The sequence below is a fragment of the Suillus clintonianus genome (genome assembly GCF_016758775.1).
Source record: "Suillus clintonianus strain FC179 chromosome Unknown DEU56scaffold_1, whole genome shotgun sequence".
Lineage (NCBI taxonomy): Eukaryota > Fungi > Basidiomycota > Agaricomycetes > Boletales > Suillaceae > Suillus > Suillus clintonianus.
In genome coordinates this window covers 490485-506760 of record NW_024539225.1, presented here as the reverse complement: position 1 = coordinate 506760, position 16276 = coordinate 490485, and the positions used below count along the sequence as shown (strand labels likewise).

The 16276-nt window shown below is 48.8% G+C and overlaps 9 protein-coding genes across 9 annotated transcripts; 2 read left to right on the top strand and 7 right to left on the bottom strand.

Annotated features, from left to right (window-relative positions):
• Positions 1-74: 74 nt before the first annotated feature.
• Positions 75-2602, bottom strand: DEU56DRAFT_874878 (tRNA methyltransferase; the record flags this gene model as incomplete). Its single annotated transcript, XM_041355988.1, has 13 exons — positions 2171-2602; positions 2019-2116; positions 1881-1969; positions 1655-1831; positions 1485-1600; positions 1368-1431; positions 1260-1311; positions 1053-1210; positions 836-1007; positions 654-788; positions 519-601; positions 270-465; positions 75-221 (listed from the first exon to the last, which is right to left on the bottom strand). The coding sequence occupies exons 1-13, from the start codon at positions 2448-2450 to the stop codon at positions 75-77; spliced, it is 1767 nt and encodes a 588-aa protein (XP_041215597.1). The 5' UTR covers positions 2451-2602.
• Positions 2569-3269, top strand: DEU56DRAFT_905816 (tRNA intron endonuclease; the record flags this gene model as incomplete). Its single annotated transcript, XM_041356762.1, has 5 exons — positions 2569-2619; positions 2760-2841; positions 2893-2972; positions 3023-3093; positions 3146-3269. 5 exons carry the CDS (start codon positions 2569-2571, stop codon positions 3267-3269), a joined length of 408 nt encoding a protein of 135 aa, XP_041215596.1.
• Positions 3270-3421: 152 nt separating this feature from the next.
• On the bottom strand, positions 3422-7166 carry DEU56DRAFT_6399 (uncharacterized protein). Its single transcript, XM_041347030.1, has 4 exons — positions 5941-7166; positions 4817-5894; positions 3755-4759; positions 3422-3701 (listed from the first exon to the last, which is right to left on the bottom strand). The coding sequence occupies exons 1-4, from the start codon at positions 6769-6771 to the stop codon at positions 3574-3576; spliced, it is 3042 nt and encodes a 1013-aa protein (XP_041215595.1). The 5' UTR covers positions 6772-7166; the 3' UTR covers positions 3422-3573.
• Positions 7167-7364: 198 nt separating this feature from the next.
• Positions 7365-7955, bottom strand: DEU56DRAFT_763262 (uncharacterized protein). Its single transcript, XM_041350793.1, has 2 exons — positions 7614-7955; positions 7365-7555 (listed from the first exon to the last, which is right to left on the bottom strand). The coding sequence occupies exons 1-2, from the start codon at positions 7672-7674 to the stop codon at positions 7419-7421; spliced, it is 198 nt and encodes a 65-aa protein (XP_041215594.1). The 5' UTR covers positions 7675-7955; the 3' UTR covers positions 7365-7418.
• An 838-nt stretch (positions 7956-8793) lies between these two features.
• Positions 8794-11529, bottom strand: DEU56DRAFT_763260 (amino acid permease-domain-containing protein). Its single transcript, XM_041350792.1, has 15 exons — positions 11091-11529; positions 11009-11034; positions 10939-10955; positions 10772-10885; positions 10606-10712; positions 10335-10540; positions 10266-10277; positions 9985-10218; positions 9769-9934; positions 9505-9719; positions 9407-9453; positions 9311-9353; positions 9198-9261; positions 9068-9145; positions 8794-9013 (listed from the first exon to the last, which is right to left on the bottom strand). Exons 1-15 carry the CDS (start codon positions 11377-11379, stop codon positions 8886-8888), a joined length of 1746 nt encoding a protein of 581 aa, XP_041215593.1. The 5' UTR covers positions 11380-11529; the 3' UTR covers positions 8794-8885.
• A 60-nt stretch (positions 11530-11589) lies between these two features.
• On the bottom strand, positions 11590-12989 carry DEU56DRAFT_763257 (ribosomal protein S5 domain 2-type protein). The gene is made up of 6 exons (XM_041350791.1): positions 12789-12989; positions 12663-12741; positions 12495-12603; positions 12224-12439; positions 12023-12172; positions 11590-11975 (listed from the first exon to the last, which is right to left on the bottom strand). Exons 1-6 carry the CDS (start codon positions 12922-12924, stop codon positions 11892-11894), a joined length of 774 nt encoding a protein of 257 aa, XP_041215592.1. The 5' UTR covers positions 12925-12989; the 3' UTR covers positions 11590-11891.
• A 2-nt stretch (positions 12990-12991) lies between these two features.
• DEU56DRAFT_722484 (coiled-coil domain-containing protein 55-domain containing protein) lies at positions 12992-14246 on the top strand (the record flags this gene model as incomplete). The annotated part of the gene is made up of 3 exons (XM_041347732.1): positions 12992-13312; positions 13369-13567; positions 13618-14246. The coding sequence occupies 3 exons, from the start codon at positions 12992-12994 to the stop codon at positions 14244-14246; spliced, it is 1149 nt and encodes a 382-aa protein (XP_041215591.1).
• A 174-nt stretch (positions 14247-14420) lies between these two features.
• On the bottom strand, positions 14421-15544 carry DEU56DRAFT_711899 (kinase-like domain-containing protein; the record flags this gene model as incomplete). Its single annotated transcript, XM_041347518.1, has 5 exons — positions 14421-14543; positions 14603-14854; positions 14907-15040; positions 15093-15237; positions 15290-15544. Coding segments are annotated over 5 exons (909 nt in total), but the record flags the coding sequence as incomplete, so codon positions are not given.
• Positions 15207-16272, bottom strand: DEU56DRAFT_763251 (uncharacterized protein). The gene is made up of 2 exons (XM_041350790.1): positions 15290-16272; positions 15207-15237 (listed from the first exon to the last, which is right to left on the bottom strand). Exon 1 carries the CDS (start codon positions 15863-15865, stop codon positions 15632-15634), a length of 234 nt encoding a protein of 77 aa, XP_041215589.1. The 5' UTR covers positions 15866-16272; the 3' UTR covers positions 15207-15237; positions 15290-15631.
• Positions 16273-16276: the final 4 nt, after the last annotated feature.

Here is a 16276-nt window from a genome sequence, read left to right as displayed (position 1 = left end):
CATACACGCACACATGTACCTTGATTCAATGCATATTTGCTGTACCGATGAGGTGCACGCTAGATTTAACCATGCTATTCATCTCTCTCATCGCGTTTGCGTTTCGTTCCGGAGTCTGCTTTCGTACCGGGCCCCCAGTTGGGCGCTGGGTTCTGCTGATAGCGGACGAGCTTTACTTTTGATGCTTGCGTTACTGATCGAGCGTGTCTGGTGAAATTGGCCTCCGTCCTGTGAATTGTGATCAACCTGGGAGGACATGTGCCTTAGACCAGCGCTTGCCTTGCTTCCTTTGCGAGTAATTGCCTTGCGAGAGAGGTCTCAGATACCTTGTCCATTCTCACGGGGTGTTTCTTCACCCAGGACCTGAAGACATCATGCACATCTTGACGTGTTGCGCCGGTCTTCAGAGAGCCAGCTAAAGCATGTGAACGTGATACATGATGTCCGGCATTCAGCAGAGCGGATCTAAATGATCTTCAGTGCATGCATGATAATTCATCTCAGAGATAACGACATACGCCACGTCATCCAAAGGGGGACAAACCGAATGAAACAAGCCAGCTATTCGGGATGGGGTAAAGTAGAACGGGACGTGCAACTCCTAAAGGGTCGGAGATAAGTTGTCTGCGACATAGATACACTTCCGATCGTACCTCATTGGCCACTGTCAGCATGCCTTTCATGCGGACTGCGGTACCATATTTATCTTGATTTCCCTCCAGGTGCTCAAGCACTTTTGAAATGAACCCATTATTGTGTAACGAACCGGACCACATCGGGCCTGCGACCTGCAACGACATGATCCTAACCGTTGAACCGAGCCAAATCTACTCACATGCAGCGCCGAACCACACTCGGTGCATTTTTGTGGGACAGGGGGGCCTGATTGAGTCTTGAACAGGAGGTTTACGTTACCGGATCGTTCATGGGCCTTTTCGACTATCCGGCCCAACGGCTGCTCGTAGAATGACTGGCAACCCTGACATATGTAATACATCGCTGTTTTGCTAGGAACGAGATGCATGACGATGTGTTAACATCATGATATTAACGCAACTTGCCTAGCAGCCTTTTTGACTTCTATAGGCGCAGAATGAATGCGGACGAAGAGGCGGACGTAAAAATCGATGGAAAGGCACAGAAGGGGTTCAATGTATCTTCCGTACCGGCCCGCGGAAGTTGACATTGTGTTTAACACGAGTCTTAGAGCCTTCAGGGACGTCAGTGAGAGTTCAGTCGATCGTGAGGACGCCACATACTGCCTCATGGCAGTATTCCGCTTTGACAGGAATACCACCGTAATTTGAGAAACTTTTACAGCCAATTCAATAAACATTCGCCAACTATATGTAAGCCCATGTACGTACCATTTTTCAGAATAATTTGTCGTCGCTAAAACTGACAAGTCTGTGCATGTGACGCACAGGAGTCCTGTGAGGTGTCTGTGAGCCCTCGGCGTAAAGGATACATTTAGATTGACTTGCCTCCGTCGTTAACGCATTGAACAGCTGCATCAATGAAAGGCGCAGCAGTGCCATATGGATCGAGGTCCACAACATCGACACGCGTCTTCTCTGTGCGATGGTTGTACATGAGTGCACTTACATATTATGTACCTCAGACAAAACCGCAGCTCCGAGAACCAAGAACTTACCATGCATCACCCTCGTTAATTCTCACCTTTCCGCGATCAGGGAGTGGCTGGTGTTCCGATACTACGGATGCAGATGACGAGCTCTCAGGTGGATCGGAAGGTCCGAGACCATTGAGTTCTACATTTCTCTTCATGGCAGCAGTGGCAGATGCAGACAGGTCATTCGCAATGACGAATCTTGAACGGTAATGAAATGTGTGTTCACCCGCAAAACCCAGATACAAACCTCACAAGGGGAATCTCTTTTGCATAGCGAATAGACCGCAAACCAGTTGCCGACAATGCCTCCAGCAGCACGAACTTATGGGACCGGTACTTTAGACAACACTTCAGCACTATCATTGCAGAATATGAAGCAACCCACTGTGACTTCTCGTTTGTTACCTTCAGATGTGCTTCCAATAATAGGAACATCTCCTGGTGAAACATCCTCTGGACCATTGCTCGGCTCAATAGAGTCCGCTTGTGACAATCATTCATTGACAAGACTTTGAATACCACAGGAGAGATACTCACTTTTTGCCTTCTTCTGATCTTTCCGCTGTCCCATCCTCGGCTCTCCTTCCGCCTCTCTTTTTGCTCGTCTCTCCTGAGCCTGCTTCCACTTTGCTTCCTTCTCCCTATTTGATTCTTCGCTCCATACTCTGATGCACGCGACGCTGAGATCCCGATTGAATTCCTGAACTGGATTCAAAAATGCCTCCTCCTTCGATGAAATCAGGATGTGGGAGGTGTTTTCCGTGTGTAGCGTGAACCCTTCGGGCACCGTGATGGACGAGCTGCCAGTGTCTGACATGGTGCTCTTCTTGCGTGATATCAGCAATGCAGACCGTTGTGGATGACGGATTGAAGTGCTGAGTCCGAGGCGCAGAGGCCTGCTAACAGCTAGTAGAGACCTCACGACGATTACCAAGATGAATATCTTGTCAAGAGTGCCTCATAATGACTTGATGCAGACTTCCATCGTACTACCACGTAATTCGCGTGTTTTTTTACGTCCAAGGTGACCTTTGATCATTATCTGCTCTCATGCAGAATCATCCATCTGCAAGTGACAAGTTGTTCACTACAAGACTGGATCAAGGCTTACCCCTTCCGCATGTAGTACCCGGTGCTTTCGCAGCTGCTCGCAAAGTATCCTGCAACCGGAGGCGCACTGTTCCAAGTATACAATGACCTAACTCTCGGTGCGTAGCCTTTATAATATTGTCCGTTGATACTGACGCCAGACTATTCAGCACAAAGATGGACCGATGTCGAAGTTCTCGACCTTCCAGCTTGCAAACGAGCTGCAATCAAAGGCCAACGGCCAACTCCTGTAAGCACTTTTTCGCGCCAGCGCATGAAACTCGTTGATATACACGACAGGACACAGACCGAGGGCCCTCCGTCTGCATTGTAGTACCCTGCTCGCTATCTGAGTCAATATCTACATCGTGGTATGTCTGATATTGCTCCTGCTATATCAGCACGTATTCAATGCATACCCAGGCTTCGCGCTGCTTTTATGAGCCTCGATCCTTTGCCCACAGAGATTTATGTGGCCATCACCTCGGAAGACACGTCGACAGTCTATTACAAGATCAGCCAGGGTATCGTCAAGCCACCCGTGTAAGGCGTTCTGCCGCAGCCGACAATTGGAATCAGACGTCAGTCAGCTGGAGTATCTAACTGACACGACTATACATACGTCAACCGACGAAATGAAGGATACATTGGCCAAAAATTCAGAGTCCAGACAGCGACGATAACGATGCTAGGATGAGATGCAAAATATACGGGGAAAAATGTACGATAGGTGGTAATAAAAATATGGTTCGATGAAGAGTACGATGAAATGTCACGATGAATTGTCAATATTCAAGTTCGATGAAAAGTGCGGTGAAATGTTTCGATGAAGAGTGCAATGAAATGAATCGTCAATACTCAAATTCCTCGGAAACAAGTGATATCGACCCGCGCATATCGCCTCGCCTCACCCGCCCAGGGTCAATCTGCGCGGCAATGATTTTGCGCACCATCGCATTGAGTGACGTTGGACCGCAGCCTGGGCAGAACAAATTAGCACCATGAGAAAAACCAGCGGGAAGTAGACCTCACAAGCAACCATCACGGACCCTTCCGACTGCTCGACTTCATCTGCAAGGATCCTGTCAAGCTTGGGTTTACCAGGTCGTGCATGCTCTGCAACAACATTGATATCCCGTGCTTCTTCCTCACTGATATCAAACTGATTCGGGTCGAGCGAGCCATCAGGTGCGGAGGATGATAACAAACCACGGGAACTGCCAGCATCTGATTTGCCTTCCCAGCTACCGGTGGAGTACATAGAAGTCGACGCCCCTGCACGACCCATTGGAGAAGGACGACCACTAGGAGAGAAGGTGGGCTCAGGGTACGTTGACTGCCGACCGCGTGTGGGCAAATCGCCGTACATAGAGGTCGGAGAAGCGAATGTGTCCGTTGAGATCTCAGACCACCTCTTGTCCAAATTGGTAGATAGCGGGAGCAGTCTGTCCGTAGAGCGCCCTGAGGTGGCAGATATAGCAGACACTCTGTTCGCAGCGAGTTGCATGCTGCTAGGGCGACTGGTAGGGTCTAGCAACCGCACCGTTCTCTCTTCCAACTCCTTTGCAGCAATCTTCCGCGATTGAGCTCGTCGCAACTTGCCTTCCTTCTTCACCTTGAGAGACAGCTTGTGTTCCCCTGGCATGGCGGTGTCATCATCACCATCGAAGTTGGTCAACTCGAGTATATGAGATTCGTGCGCCAAGCCAATATCCTCTGGTAGCATCGGGTCCCCAGGTTCCCCAGTGTAGTAGCTCATATCAACATCGCTCTCGGAATTCTCGATGGAGTCGTTGGAATCAGAGCGGAGGAATGATTGACCGCCGCGTGCAAAGGATGGGTGAGGAGGCTGCAGGTCCTCGAGATGAACAAGGTCGGACGTAAAGAGTGGCCGTTGAGGAACTTGCAAAGGAGGCAGGTCGGATTCCTTGAGGGCAATGGGTTTAAAGTTGGTAATATAGATATCGATCTGCAATGCAGACGATGGTACCAAGGAAAGACAGCGGCAAAGAATAGAAGCACACCACTGTATGTGAGCTACACAGGAGTTGCGTTAGTTTTATAACGATTGAACGCAAATTTTCGAACACTTACAATATTCGCGGACAAGCCATACGAAGCGCACTCGTCGAGTCTTGAATGATTTTTTCCCCCAGCCTCCAGGACGGCCACCCAGATTCTTCCCGTCCCGGCCAGAAAGGCACATACAGATGTACTGCAGCACGGACAAACCGTAGCTCACTCCTGAGCCACCAGCAATGATCAGCACTGTCGAGTAGTTTCCCCAACGGGCGCGAATCGAGCTCCCAAAAGGTCCGTCCACATATGTTCTCAACAGGACACCATGCTTAGGAAGATTTTCTGCGGCAGAAGATGGAATGTCACCATGTGACCGCTCAGCGGTCACGCGTGATACTACATCCCATAAGTCCTGCGTCCAGCCATTTCTTGTACGAATGAGTATAACGATCAAGCGACCCTCATCTGTGGGTGACTCGTAATCACATACAGAGGCACAGGTGAAAGGATGAGTGGTGAATCGCGAGACGCTAGGGATTTTAATGAGGAAATGTTGACCCGGAGCCCACGGTAGAAATCCGGGAGTTATCAAACGCAACCGCACTGTATGCCCGGAGAGTAGCTCAGCGTGAGCATACCCTGGAGGGGGAATGTACGAGGGAGGATATTGTATTGTGGACCTAGCAGTATCCAGCTCGAGCGACCCTGCGGGCAAATGACGAGTGGGCGGTGATGATGAATATGGACTAGCTGTTTGTTTGTCGGACTGATAATATGGGTTTAAAGGGCTAGATGACCGGAAGGATTGCGAATCATCGCGTGCATGCAGCGACTGACGGCGAAGATGTTCCATCTCGAGCGTGTCAGCACGAGTTATTGCAGAGTGTGAACGCTTAGACATCGCTGGTCGTGACGAGCTGCTACCTAGAATGGGGGCATTGGTGGCAAACCACCAAGTCCAGCGCCAGAGGCGTTCACCAGCCCAAATTGCGAGAGCACCCCAACACCACCACCAGAGTGCAGGATGATGAAATGCGGCAGAGGCGAGCATGAGCGGGACAAGCAAAATATGCAAGAAATAGAAGGCTTCATAGAAGTTTCTCCGAATGGGGTTCACGGACAGAGCAATTATTAATGTCAACAATGCAAACGCCTGCTAATTTGTCAGACTCTCAACATGAGAGAGAAACTCGACTCACGATCCAGCCAAAGACGAATGGCATGTAGGAGAAAGCGTACACATATGCGACACGACCAGTACTGGGTTTGTGATCTCGAACGAGCTGGACGCTCCAGAGCGCAATATGAATTGATGTAAGAAACCATATTAGCCTTCCTGTCCATCGATGAAGCCATGCGAGTTTGTCGAAGAAGAACTGTATCATGAAAGGGATTGCGAAGATTGCGAAAGGGGGTGCTTTGAGGGCGAAAAGCACGCAAAGAGGAAAGAGAGCGAACGCGATTTGCCCTACGCGTGCTGATGAAGTCCACCATGCTTTATTGATGGTATATTGTGGTTGAAGTGGCAAATAGGGAGCGATGTTCGGAATAAGACTACGACGCTGGGGCTCCACGAAGACAATGTCTCGGCGAACTTGCCACACTTTGAGAGTCGGCGAAATATAGTCTGGACCGACAAAGGCAAGGGCTAAGGATCCTCCCAAGAGCAATGCCAAGCAAAGAAGTTGGGCATTGGAAGGCAAAGAATTAGGTTGGCGGTGAGGATCATTCCTTTTGAGAGCAAGTGCTACGTTATGCTTTTTTCTCCAAGTGCGTCGACGGAGAGTCCATTTTGTCCAGTGGGCTCCGAGAAAACCACCCCTTGAACCTGTCCAGTGAAGGATGGCAAAGGCAAGAAAAAAGAAAACTACAACAATCCAGATGAGAAAGGAATAGCGTCGACTGGGGACACTAAGGGAATGAATGGTAAGATATGCCGTGATCCATTCAAGGTCGTCTGAGAATGCAGGGGTGGTGGGATCAGTAAGAAACGCGGTGCTGGACGCCGTTGCAGCACTAGACGAGGACATAGAGGTTGGCCCCAGGCTCCCCCGAATTCGCAAATTCGTTAAGCAAGACCTGCAGTCGTGAAGGGACTAAACTGTTGGGAGTGAAAGGACAGAAAAATTAGGCCTAAAAGAGAGAAGATGATGCGTGATAGGGTCGATTGAATTGTTCTTCTGACGCGGAACCGGGTAAGGAATTTCAGAGAAATTCAGACCGAATTTACAGGGGGATAGCAAAGAAAGGAGTGTGAATCATGGCAGTGAAAGTAAGACCTGGCAACACCGGCTAGGGGGTCGGTCCTCGTCAGAAGCCAGGCTGGGCTACTCTTTAGACCTGTGTTAAATAATGTACCGACACGGTTTCGGCCACCCGCAAGCCGTCATCGATTCATCGTTGGTCATCCGTTCAACACGTCAACTGGTCACGTGCCAGGCCTTGCCGCCGATCAACTCCACCATGCCCACAACCATAAGGATATAGGTATCTATTCAGATTTAAATAGACACGCGCCAAACTCGCTTAGATTTCTATACAGTCGTCAGGGAAATTATCCGGAAGACGAGAATAAGTAAGTAACGGATTCATATCTATCTCAAACAATTGCTTCGGCCTTGTCCTGAGACGTGACCGAGATAATCTAGAAGTCATACCACTCCATAAGCCATCTCATTCATCCAGAAAATAAAGATCTGAGCCTCACCTGCTTGCCCGTCTTCCGGATCTTCTCCACCAGGGCCTCTTCTTCAATAGGACCTGTAACGTTCACCAGCTGGGTCTCCAAGCTTACATCAAAACTCGAAACCGATCCTATCAACACGTTTCATTCGGTCAGCCTTGCATCACTCATTCATCACGGCCATCGCACCTTCCTGCTGCGCCTTAGTCAGTACACGAGTGACAGCTCCAGAACAACCTCCGCAAGTCATCTATGAAATCAGCGGTTCATATCAGACTGGCAAACGGATCTAGCCGCAACAGACCTTAACATTGAGCTGATATTTGTGTTCGACCTCACTTGCCATGTTATACAAATAGATAAGAATACAGATGAAAGGCTGGTTGATGGTAAATCGATAGTGTGGGTCCTTGTTTCACAACAAAGGCTTGCTCTTATACAAAGGGCTCAAATCGCGCAATCATGGCTATCACAGGACCCCTGATAATGCCTTTGGAACCCGGGTTGGCGGAGGCCCCAACTTGTCCGGATGGATTTTGTCCAATTTTGTCCAGATCCCGTCCTAGGTTACCCATGAGCGCAAAATTTGTCCGGATTCCAACCCAGGTTATAAAATTTTTCAAAAACGCGTTTTTTGCGTGTTGGAGTAGCTAGGATCATGTAGCGCAGCTAGGGAAACACGGAAATACTAGTATTCCTCCTCCCCCTCATCATGATCCCCTTGCAAGACCGTCTGATTTACTATTCGCTTGCGGAAAAGTTTTGCTGCTTCGGTAAGTCAAGGAGATGCGTGATGTAGCGTTTCGAATGCGGAGACGTCAGCTGGTACAAGTTCAAGTCCCGAAGGTGTCACCTTAGGTGGCCTCGGAGTGAGTTGAACAAAAAGTATGTTTGTTTTTTTCACTTAAATTTGCATGTCAGGCCAATCTGTCTGTATCGGCCTCGGACCGTCGGACAACACACTCCGAATCATAATATTAGTATTGAGCAGTTTTGCGGCAGATTGTAAAAAGTGTGGTTCGAACTCCAGAGCACCAGCGCTCCAACAGTCAAACGTGACATCATACATTACACCCACTACACCATTGTACCATACAACAATAACACTATGTCCGGATGGCAACCTGGCTCCCAAACAACGCTGCTGATGTCCGGACGGTTGACTCAGGTTGACCCAAAATCAGACCCCAAATGTCCGGATCCTAACCTGGGACAAACGGTCATTGGGGTCGATTTCTGTCCGGATTGATGACAGGGTTCCCAAGCCATTATCAGGGGTCCTGCTATCACCCGCTGACGAGTCGGAGCTTGCCGACATTTGTCCTAAATCTCACGCAAACACCGCGACCCCCGCATAGGCCAGTGTTGGTCCAGTGCTGAAATTTATATATTTGTCCGTAGCCAGCAAACACCCATGCGCACATAATCGCTGGTCGGCGTCATGTACAAGATCGTGCATCATCAACTGCTCAAGCGTGAAGTCCGATTATCAAGCATCTCGACCTCGTCACCCTCCGTGGCCACCGCTACCCATCCCGTGCCCGCGGACGGCTGGCCTCTAATTCTAGCAAAGCAAGTACTGAAAAAGCCTAGGGAACGCATCGGTGTCATCATTTGATGCCAACGTAAGACTAGTCACTCACCAAGAAAGGCAGGCAAACCGGCTTGATTGCGATTCGGATTCGTCAAATAATACACTGGTACACCTGCCAACACGAAGCCTGCGGATGACAAAATAAGGACACAATCGTTACAGCAGGGCTCATCAATCACCTAAAACTGCCATAGCTTCTAGCGGTGCAGCGATAATTGGCATGCATAACAGAAATAGCGCAACCTATGAGAGGGTGTCAATGAGTCCACATGGATCTAATTATAAACCTTACAGCACAAAACATCAGTGGGGTCACAATCCATGTTTTATAAGGTCTGATCTCAAGGTTAACCTAAACTTTGTAGAGCAGTGGGTCCTGACAACTCACCTTTCCAGCATTGGTTCCTTTACACGAAGTATAACAAGGCCCAGAACCTTTAAAAAGCAATTCAGATCATGGCGACATCTGTAGAGCACCCAACTTACAGTAAGGAAGAAAAATGACCAAGACGCCACAACGGAGAAGTTGATAAGCGAACGAAAGCCACCTCCAAACATGATAAACACAATAGTGATGGCCGCTTGAAGGAGGATCGCATTAACTGGTGTTTGCCTCGACTTGTTCACCCGACCAAACATTGCCGGAAGGTATCCCTCTCGTCCGGCAACGCAGATGAGGCGCGCAGAAGTGAAGGTGCTCCCTGCGGGAGATCAGTACGAGTACTCGGGAACTGTGCAAGGAATATCTACCATTCAACGCTCCGAAGCAAGAGATGCAAACCATCACAGCAAAAACCACACCACCTGCTGGCCCAAAGATGGCTCGACCGAAGTCCAAGGCAACTGTGTTGCTCAGACCAACAGTGGCTTTGTCTAGCACCACGAAATATGACACATTCGCAAGTAAGAAAAGTATCTGAAATGGTTCAACATCTATAAATCTCAAATGACACTTCTGTTACTTACCATCGCAAGCACCATACTTAAATGAATAGCTCTTGGGATATTTTTACTGGGGTTCTTCATTTCACCTCCAACATAGTTGGCCTGATCCCATCCATCGAAAGCCCATAGCCCAGAGTAAAGAGCTAATGAATATGCCGACGGACTATGGGTGGAGCCCTCAAAGAGTGGCCGAGAGAACGATTCTGACGCTTTCCCCCGAATAAGCTGTATCATCCCCAGTACGATTACAAATAACTGGCGAGGAATGAGCCTCAACTCGGTACTCGTATCATAACACTCACTAGGGCAGCGATCTGAGGCCGGGTCGTTATTAGATGAAACCGATATCAACTACATAGCAACAAACGCACCTTCACAGTGGTGAACACCACAGCAGCCCTTGCGCCTAGATTCCGCGTAGCTGCACAAATTATGACAACGCTGAGCACTGCTGCCACCGCAGTGAGTTTGATGGCCCATTGGGGTATATCATCTGGTGCTACCTCGTCTTGGGCAGCGTGCCATATGAGCCGGTTCAGGTATTCGGCAAAAATGAGACTAATGACCGCATTTCCACCTGTAATGTAATGTTAACTGGACGTATATCTACAAATCTCACCGAAAGTCAGATAGAAAACAAACCAGGTTTCAGTGCTGAGATTGCTGTCCAAGCAAACAGGTAGGATACAAGTGGTCCGTATGCATACGCGAGGTATGCCTGTGCTCCGCCGTTCAGTGGTATACTGGAGCTGTAAACCAAGGTTTTCAGTACTGATTGCCAGTAACATGGCAGGTGACCTAGACGAACCCTAGTTCTGCAAAGCTGCTGGCTCCCGTCCAGCCAAGCAACCCAGAGACAAGCCATACAACCAAGCTTGCCCCTACGCTCTGAGTATTCGCCACTACAACACCTGGTGAGGAGCTAAACCAAGAGTTGTAAATTGGGGTTTGAGGCTGTCTGCTTGATCTACTCACAAGATTCCTGATCCAATCTTCCAAATAATATATCAGGTATGCGGATATAGCATCAGAAAAGTGAACTGACTTGAGAGCCGACGATAAGTCCAATCCCTTTCGTGTACTGTGAACATCTTGTGTTACGCCACGTTGCCAGGACGATCACTTACCATGTAACAAAGTGATATTCTTCTCTCCAGTTTCCCCGAATGAGGTAGTATCCGGTTCACTCATACTTGCGCTCAAAGGTAATAGGTCGCGCTGGAAGTCAAAGCCTGTCATCGAGTAAGACCTTGGCCGCCCTCTCTCTGACATAGGTCCCTCCGAGAGCTCCAAGTTCCGCAGTGAGTCTGACGAGTCATTAGAAGCGCGTGTCGCGAAGGTTAGACGTTGGTGCTCCCCCGATGATTTGAGAGAGGCAGGCGGTGAGAGATCATCGTCGTAGAGCAACTCCGGCATCAAATGAAGGTTCGGTTCACTTAATGAGTGTGAACAGGAAAGACTACTGTCTGGAACGAATCGTGAAACTTTCAGCGCTGGTCGTCGCGGCTGAGAAAAGACCACCAGCTCGTGACATAAACCTTCGATTCTAACTCGCGTAGGCGGTGTAGACCCGAGAATCTCATACGTAATCCAATTAGTTGAGCTCATTGCTCAAGCGCTCATGCGAGGAATTGTCCACAAAGTAACAATTTTATGTAAATACATGCATATCACTGCGCATCAAAGACCCCACGTAGAAATAAGACCACTAGGTGGGTATAGTACTATAGTTCACACTGCTGTGCTTGTTAGTTACTACATGGGACAAACGAACGGGCTCGGAACTGTTCTTGTAAAATTAAAACCGCTCTATGTAGTCAGAAACTGAAAATCCGACGTCGATCTGACAAACAAGTTCCAAGACCATGTGCAACGGCTGACGCTGATGTGCGAAAAGTCACAATGCACCTCGGAGACCGAAAGCGATGTCAATTGGGTTTCCTGTGTTCAAGTAGAGACTGCGCAACTATCGAATGGATATCAATACACCGCTCGTGACATTGCTCCATGCACTGTGATGGCTTGTTAGCGTTTGATGTGATTAGTTAAAGAGTATCACCTTCAAAGACATGTCAGCAGTCATCTGTCCTGACTGCCAGATGCTGGTGATACTATCCAAAGCCGGCATACAAGCAAGTATAACAGTACCACTGGATGCCCGTGCTTCGGCCTCGCTTGGATCAAGTTGAATGACATCTCCGACGATGGCCTGCAAAGTCAGATGTAAGCTGAATTATAAACGGGAAAGAGCATCACATACAGCAGAGCATGATGCAACGAGCCCCAGCATTTCAATTCCGGCATCAGCAAGTGCAGTACTTGCAGCTAATGATCCAGATGCGATACAACCTTCAATTCCATCGTTCTCGATGATCGTGATGAAAACATCAATGGTCGACTTTGGGAATAGCTCCAGGCGTATTGATGATACGATTGCTTGATGTATTGATACACCAATGGATCTATCCTCGGCGTCCTTGAGGGGCCTATGGCATTCAATACGGTAAGTACATGGTTTAGGTACGACTTACGCGCATTGGGGCCCTTCGACGCGTACACGAGAAAGGAGTGAATTTGACTTCAACGTTCAGCCGACCCTTTTCGCTGTAGGTGGTAGTTTTAGACTGCCGTGGTCCATACCTGTGACGATACTCAGCAAAGGTGCGCCTGATGAAGGCTAAAGTGGGCTCGAAACGTACACAGCACATGCAATTTTAGTTCTCTCTGTCTCGATATATGCAGATCCATTTGCCTGACTTATTAGACCTGGCTGGAGGACTGTCAAAAAATCAGCGTCATCTGACAAAAGCGTACAAGACACTGACATATTGGCCTGATATCACCAGGTGCCCGACCGCGTTGCGTTTTTAAGTTGATATCCTCATCGTCATCATCGAATACGGGCGGAAAGCTTTCTTCTGGTCCATTTATCCGCCGGCGGTCGTTTGCACTTTGAGCCATAACGTTGCATTCAAGTCGAAGGAACAGTTTATCAAACAGTTAACGGGCTTACGTAACCCAACATTTCATGAAGCTCTCCTTTTCCCTCCCCAAGACTGCGAAACCAGTCGGCGCAGCACCACCTCTCAAGAAACCAGCAGCATTTGCATCCCTCGGTGATGACGACCATGTCGACGCTGCCCCAACGTTGTCCGACAATAAGACTGCGGCAGCAAACAAGAAACTATTGGCTCAGAATGTCGAATCTTCAAAGGCCGCGAGGAAACGCATGGAGCAGGAGATGAAGGTTGATTCTACTGTGTATCAGTATGATGAAGTTTGGGATAGGATGCAAGAGGTTAAGCTCAAGCAGAAGGAGGCGAAAGAGGTTGATTCCAAACAACGAAAGGTGCGCTTACATTCATCCATGTAGCTTGGAAGTAGTTTGCCAATAATGTTATGTAGCCCAAGTACATCGAAGGCCTTCTAACTTCGGCTGCCACGCGACGTCTGGACCATTTGCGTGCAGAGGAGAAGATGATGCAACGAGAAAGGGAAGCCGAAGGGGACGAATTTGCCGACAAGGAGGCCTTCGTCACACAGGCATACAAGGATCAAATGGCTGAGGTCCGGAGAGCGGAGGAGGAAGAGCGACAGCGAGAAGGTGCGTTCAATTGTAACGATAACAAAACATATTACTTATTTCTGCCTTAGAGGCTGACAAAAAGAAACAAAAGGGAGCACCGACTGGCATGGCCCATTTCTACCGTAAACTCCTGGAAGACTCAGAACAACAACACGAAGAGGCTGTGGCAGCAACGGAGACTAAACGCGTCATTGGTCCACAAGGACCTGTTCCAAATCTAACTATCACCAAGCCCCCAGAATTGACACCAAAATCAGACCTTCAGCTTGCGCAATTAGCTAGAGAGCAAGGCAAAGACGTCGAGCTCAACGACGATAATCAAATCGTTGACAAGCGGGAATTGCTCTCTGCTGGCTTAAACTTATCTGCTCCCAACACGCGACGACTTGGGCTCCAGCTCTCGAAGCAAGCTGCCGGGACGAGTGAGGTCCAAGCTCACCAGGCAGTAGGAACAGCAGCAAGTCGGAGGGAAATCAATGAACGCCGCGCACGGGAAATCAAGCAACAGCTGGAAGAGGAGCGTGAACGGATGTCAAAGCAGAAAGAAGCACACGAAGAAGAGGCAAGACAGCGAACAATATTGAAGCGGAACACACAAGAGGATGTGCAGGATATCCGCGCACGTTACCTAGCGAGAAAAAGACAGAAACTGGAGGAAGCGGAGGTGGTTAGTGGAGGTGACGATTCGATATCGTAAACGTTGAGGAGAGGTGTTTATATGACCGTGACTAATACTACATACTTGCAACGATTACCCCTACCCGACGATAACTAAAGGATGTCCAATGTCCGATGTATTTTTTGAGGGCTCGAAACGTGCCCAAAGAATAGTGTGTTAGGGAGAGATGTGACGGCCACGCGGTGTTTTTCTCATTGTCGCTTGCACTCGTTGAAATTCCTTTAGTACTGCGGCAACCGGTGGCCGCTTGTCAGGGTTTTCATGAAGCATCGGGTTGGCTAAACGCATAAGTTCGGGGACATGGAACTCAGCGAGCTATTTGAGTCGTGCGTCAGTCTTGGCTCTGTGGGAAGACAGTCTGCTATAGTACGAACCTCGCACGCTCGGAAAATTAGAACCCCTAGTGCCCATACATCGATCATAAACGGGTTACTTGGCCGACCACATTCAGCTTCTGGTGGGACCTCCGACCCCCGAGAGTATAATACCCGCGGACAAGAAACCTCATCTATTCGGCGGCTGAGCTCATAATCTATGCAAGCATAACGACCGTTATAATCGGTGAGGAAGTTGCGTGGCGAAATGTCAAAGTGCGCGATACGATGTCGATGCATGAATGCAATGTGCTGGAGGAAAGTTGTTAGCATGGAGTACAAACTCAGTGAATCCTCTCCGTACCTCTATACAATGGCGCAAAGCTTCCAGGATGCAGCTAAGACTAACTGGAGCCTCTGGAAACATGTTTGGAGACCATTCCTCCATAACAATGAAACACAGATCATCCTGGGGCGCATCAATAAGGTCAAGAATAGCTACATTTCTTCGATGGTGAACTCAATTTAACGATATGTCTGGGAAACTCACGTATAGAGTGATTCATGGGATCCTGCCGTTGAGCTGGCGCAGAAAGATAGCGGACGATGTCAAGCTCCCTGCTATCCCGATGGACCGCCTTAACCATTACCTTCATCCCATCAAGACAACGGGTGGCTCGGAACAGGCTGTCTCGCTGGTTTGGTTAGTGACATCTCGCATGGCACCTGACAGCTTATAGGACTCACCAGACCAGCATCTTTGCAAAGAGCATCTTCGTCGCTCCTCGCAAGGGCGCGGTGATAGCCGGACAAATACGCATGCAGTTCTTGCTTCTCGATGTTGCCGCAATGGTGCTGATAATGATCTTTTACATCGCGGACAGTGTCCAGACGGAAACCTCTACGTTCGATGCGACAGCGATATTTCGCCCAGTCAGGCGAAACACGAGCGTTAACTTCATCTTCGTCGCAGGAAGATGGAGACGAGGACGTGCTTGACGCCAGGGATTCAAGGTCCCATTCAGTGGATGAAGACATGAGCAGATAGTGGAGAGTCGGGTTTTTTCGAAGGATAAGAAATTGCAACCGTCACGAATACTCACAGGGAAGCGTTGGACAACGCATACACCTGCATGCAGATATAAAACTCAATGCCGTGGGTGATATAAGACGACTTGCGGTCGTCTGCCTAACGGAATACGGCATGTTAATTGGTATTTCAAGGAATGAAAGGTTCGACGGGCACGGTCGAAGAGGACAGGCGACAAGAAACGGCTGCCAAAAGAGATGCAATAATCTAAGCGTGCGATGATTGCGAGGCATTATGGACAACCTGATTTTTTTTTCGAGGATGTATCTTCTCAGGCCGACAGAGGAGGTGTGACTTCTCACCACAAATCGGTCTGAAACTGTTTAATTTGCGCGATCTACAAAGAGCTAACCGCATCTAATTAGGCAGTCTTTTCTCCTGGTATGTCGTGGATTTGAACAGTGGCCTACATTGACGCGAGCGGACCTTGTTGCTAGATTTCAAAATCTAGACATGCCTTGATGGCAGGCGATAGGAGGCCATGTATGATGGGCAGCTGGGGGAAAGTGCTACCAAGAGCAGTTGACTCGGAAGTACTAGTAAGACTGGATTGGGGTATGTGGCTGTGTCTCTCGGTTGTCTCGTATTCATTTACCAGGCCGATAATCGATAAGTACTATACTATACGACTTTTAGCATATATA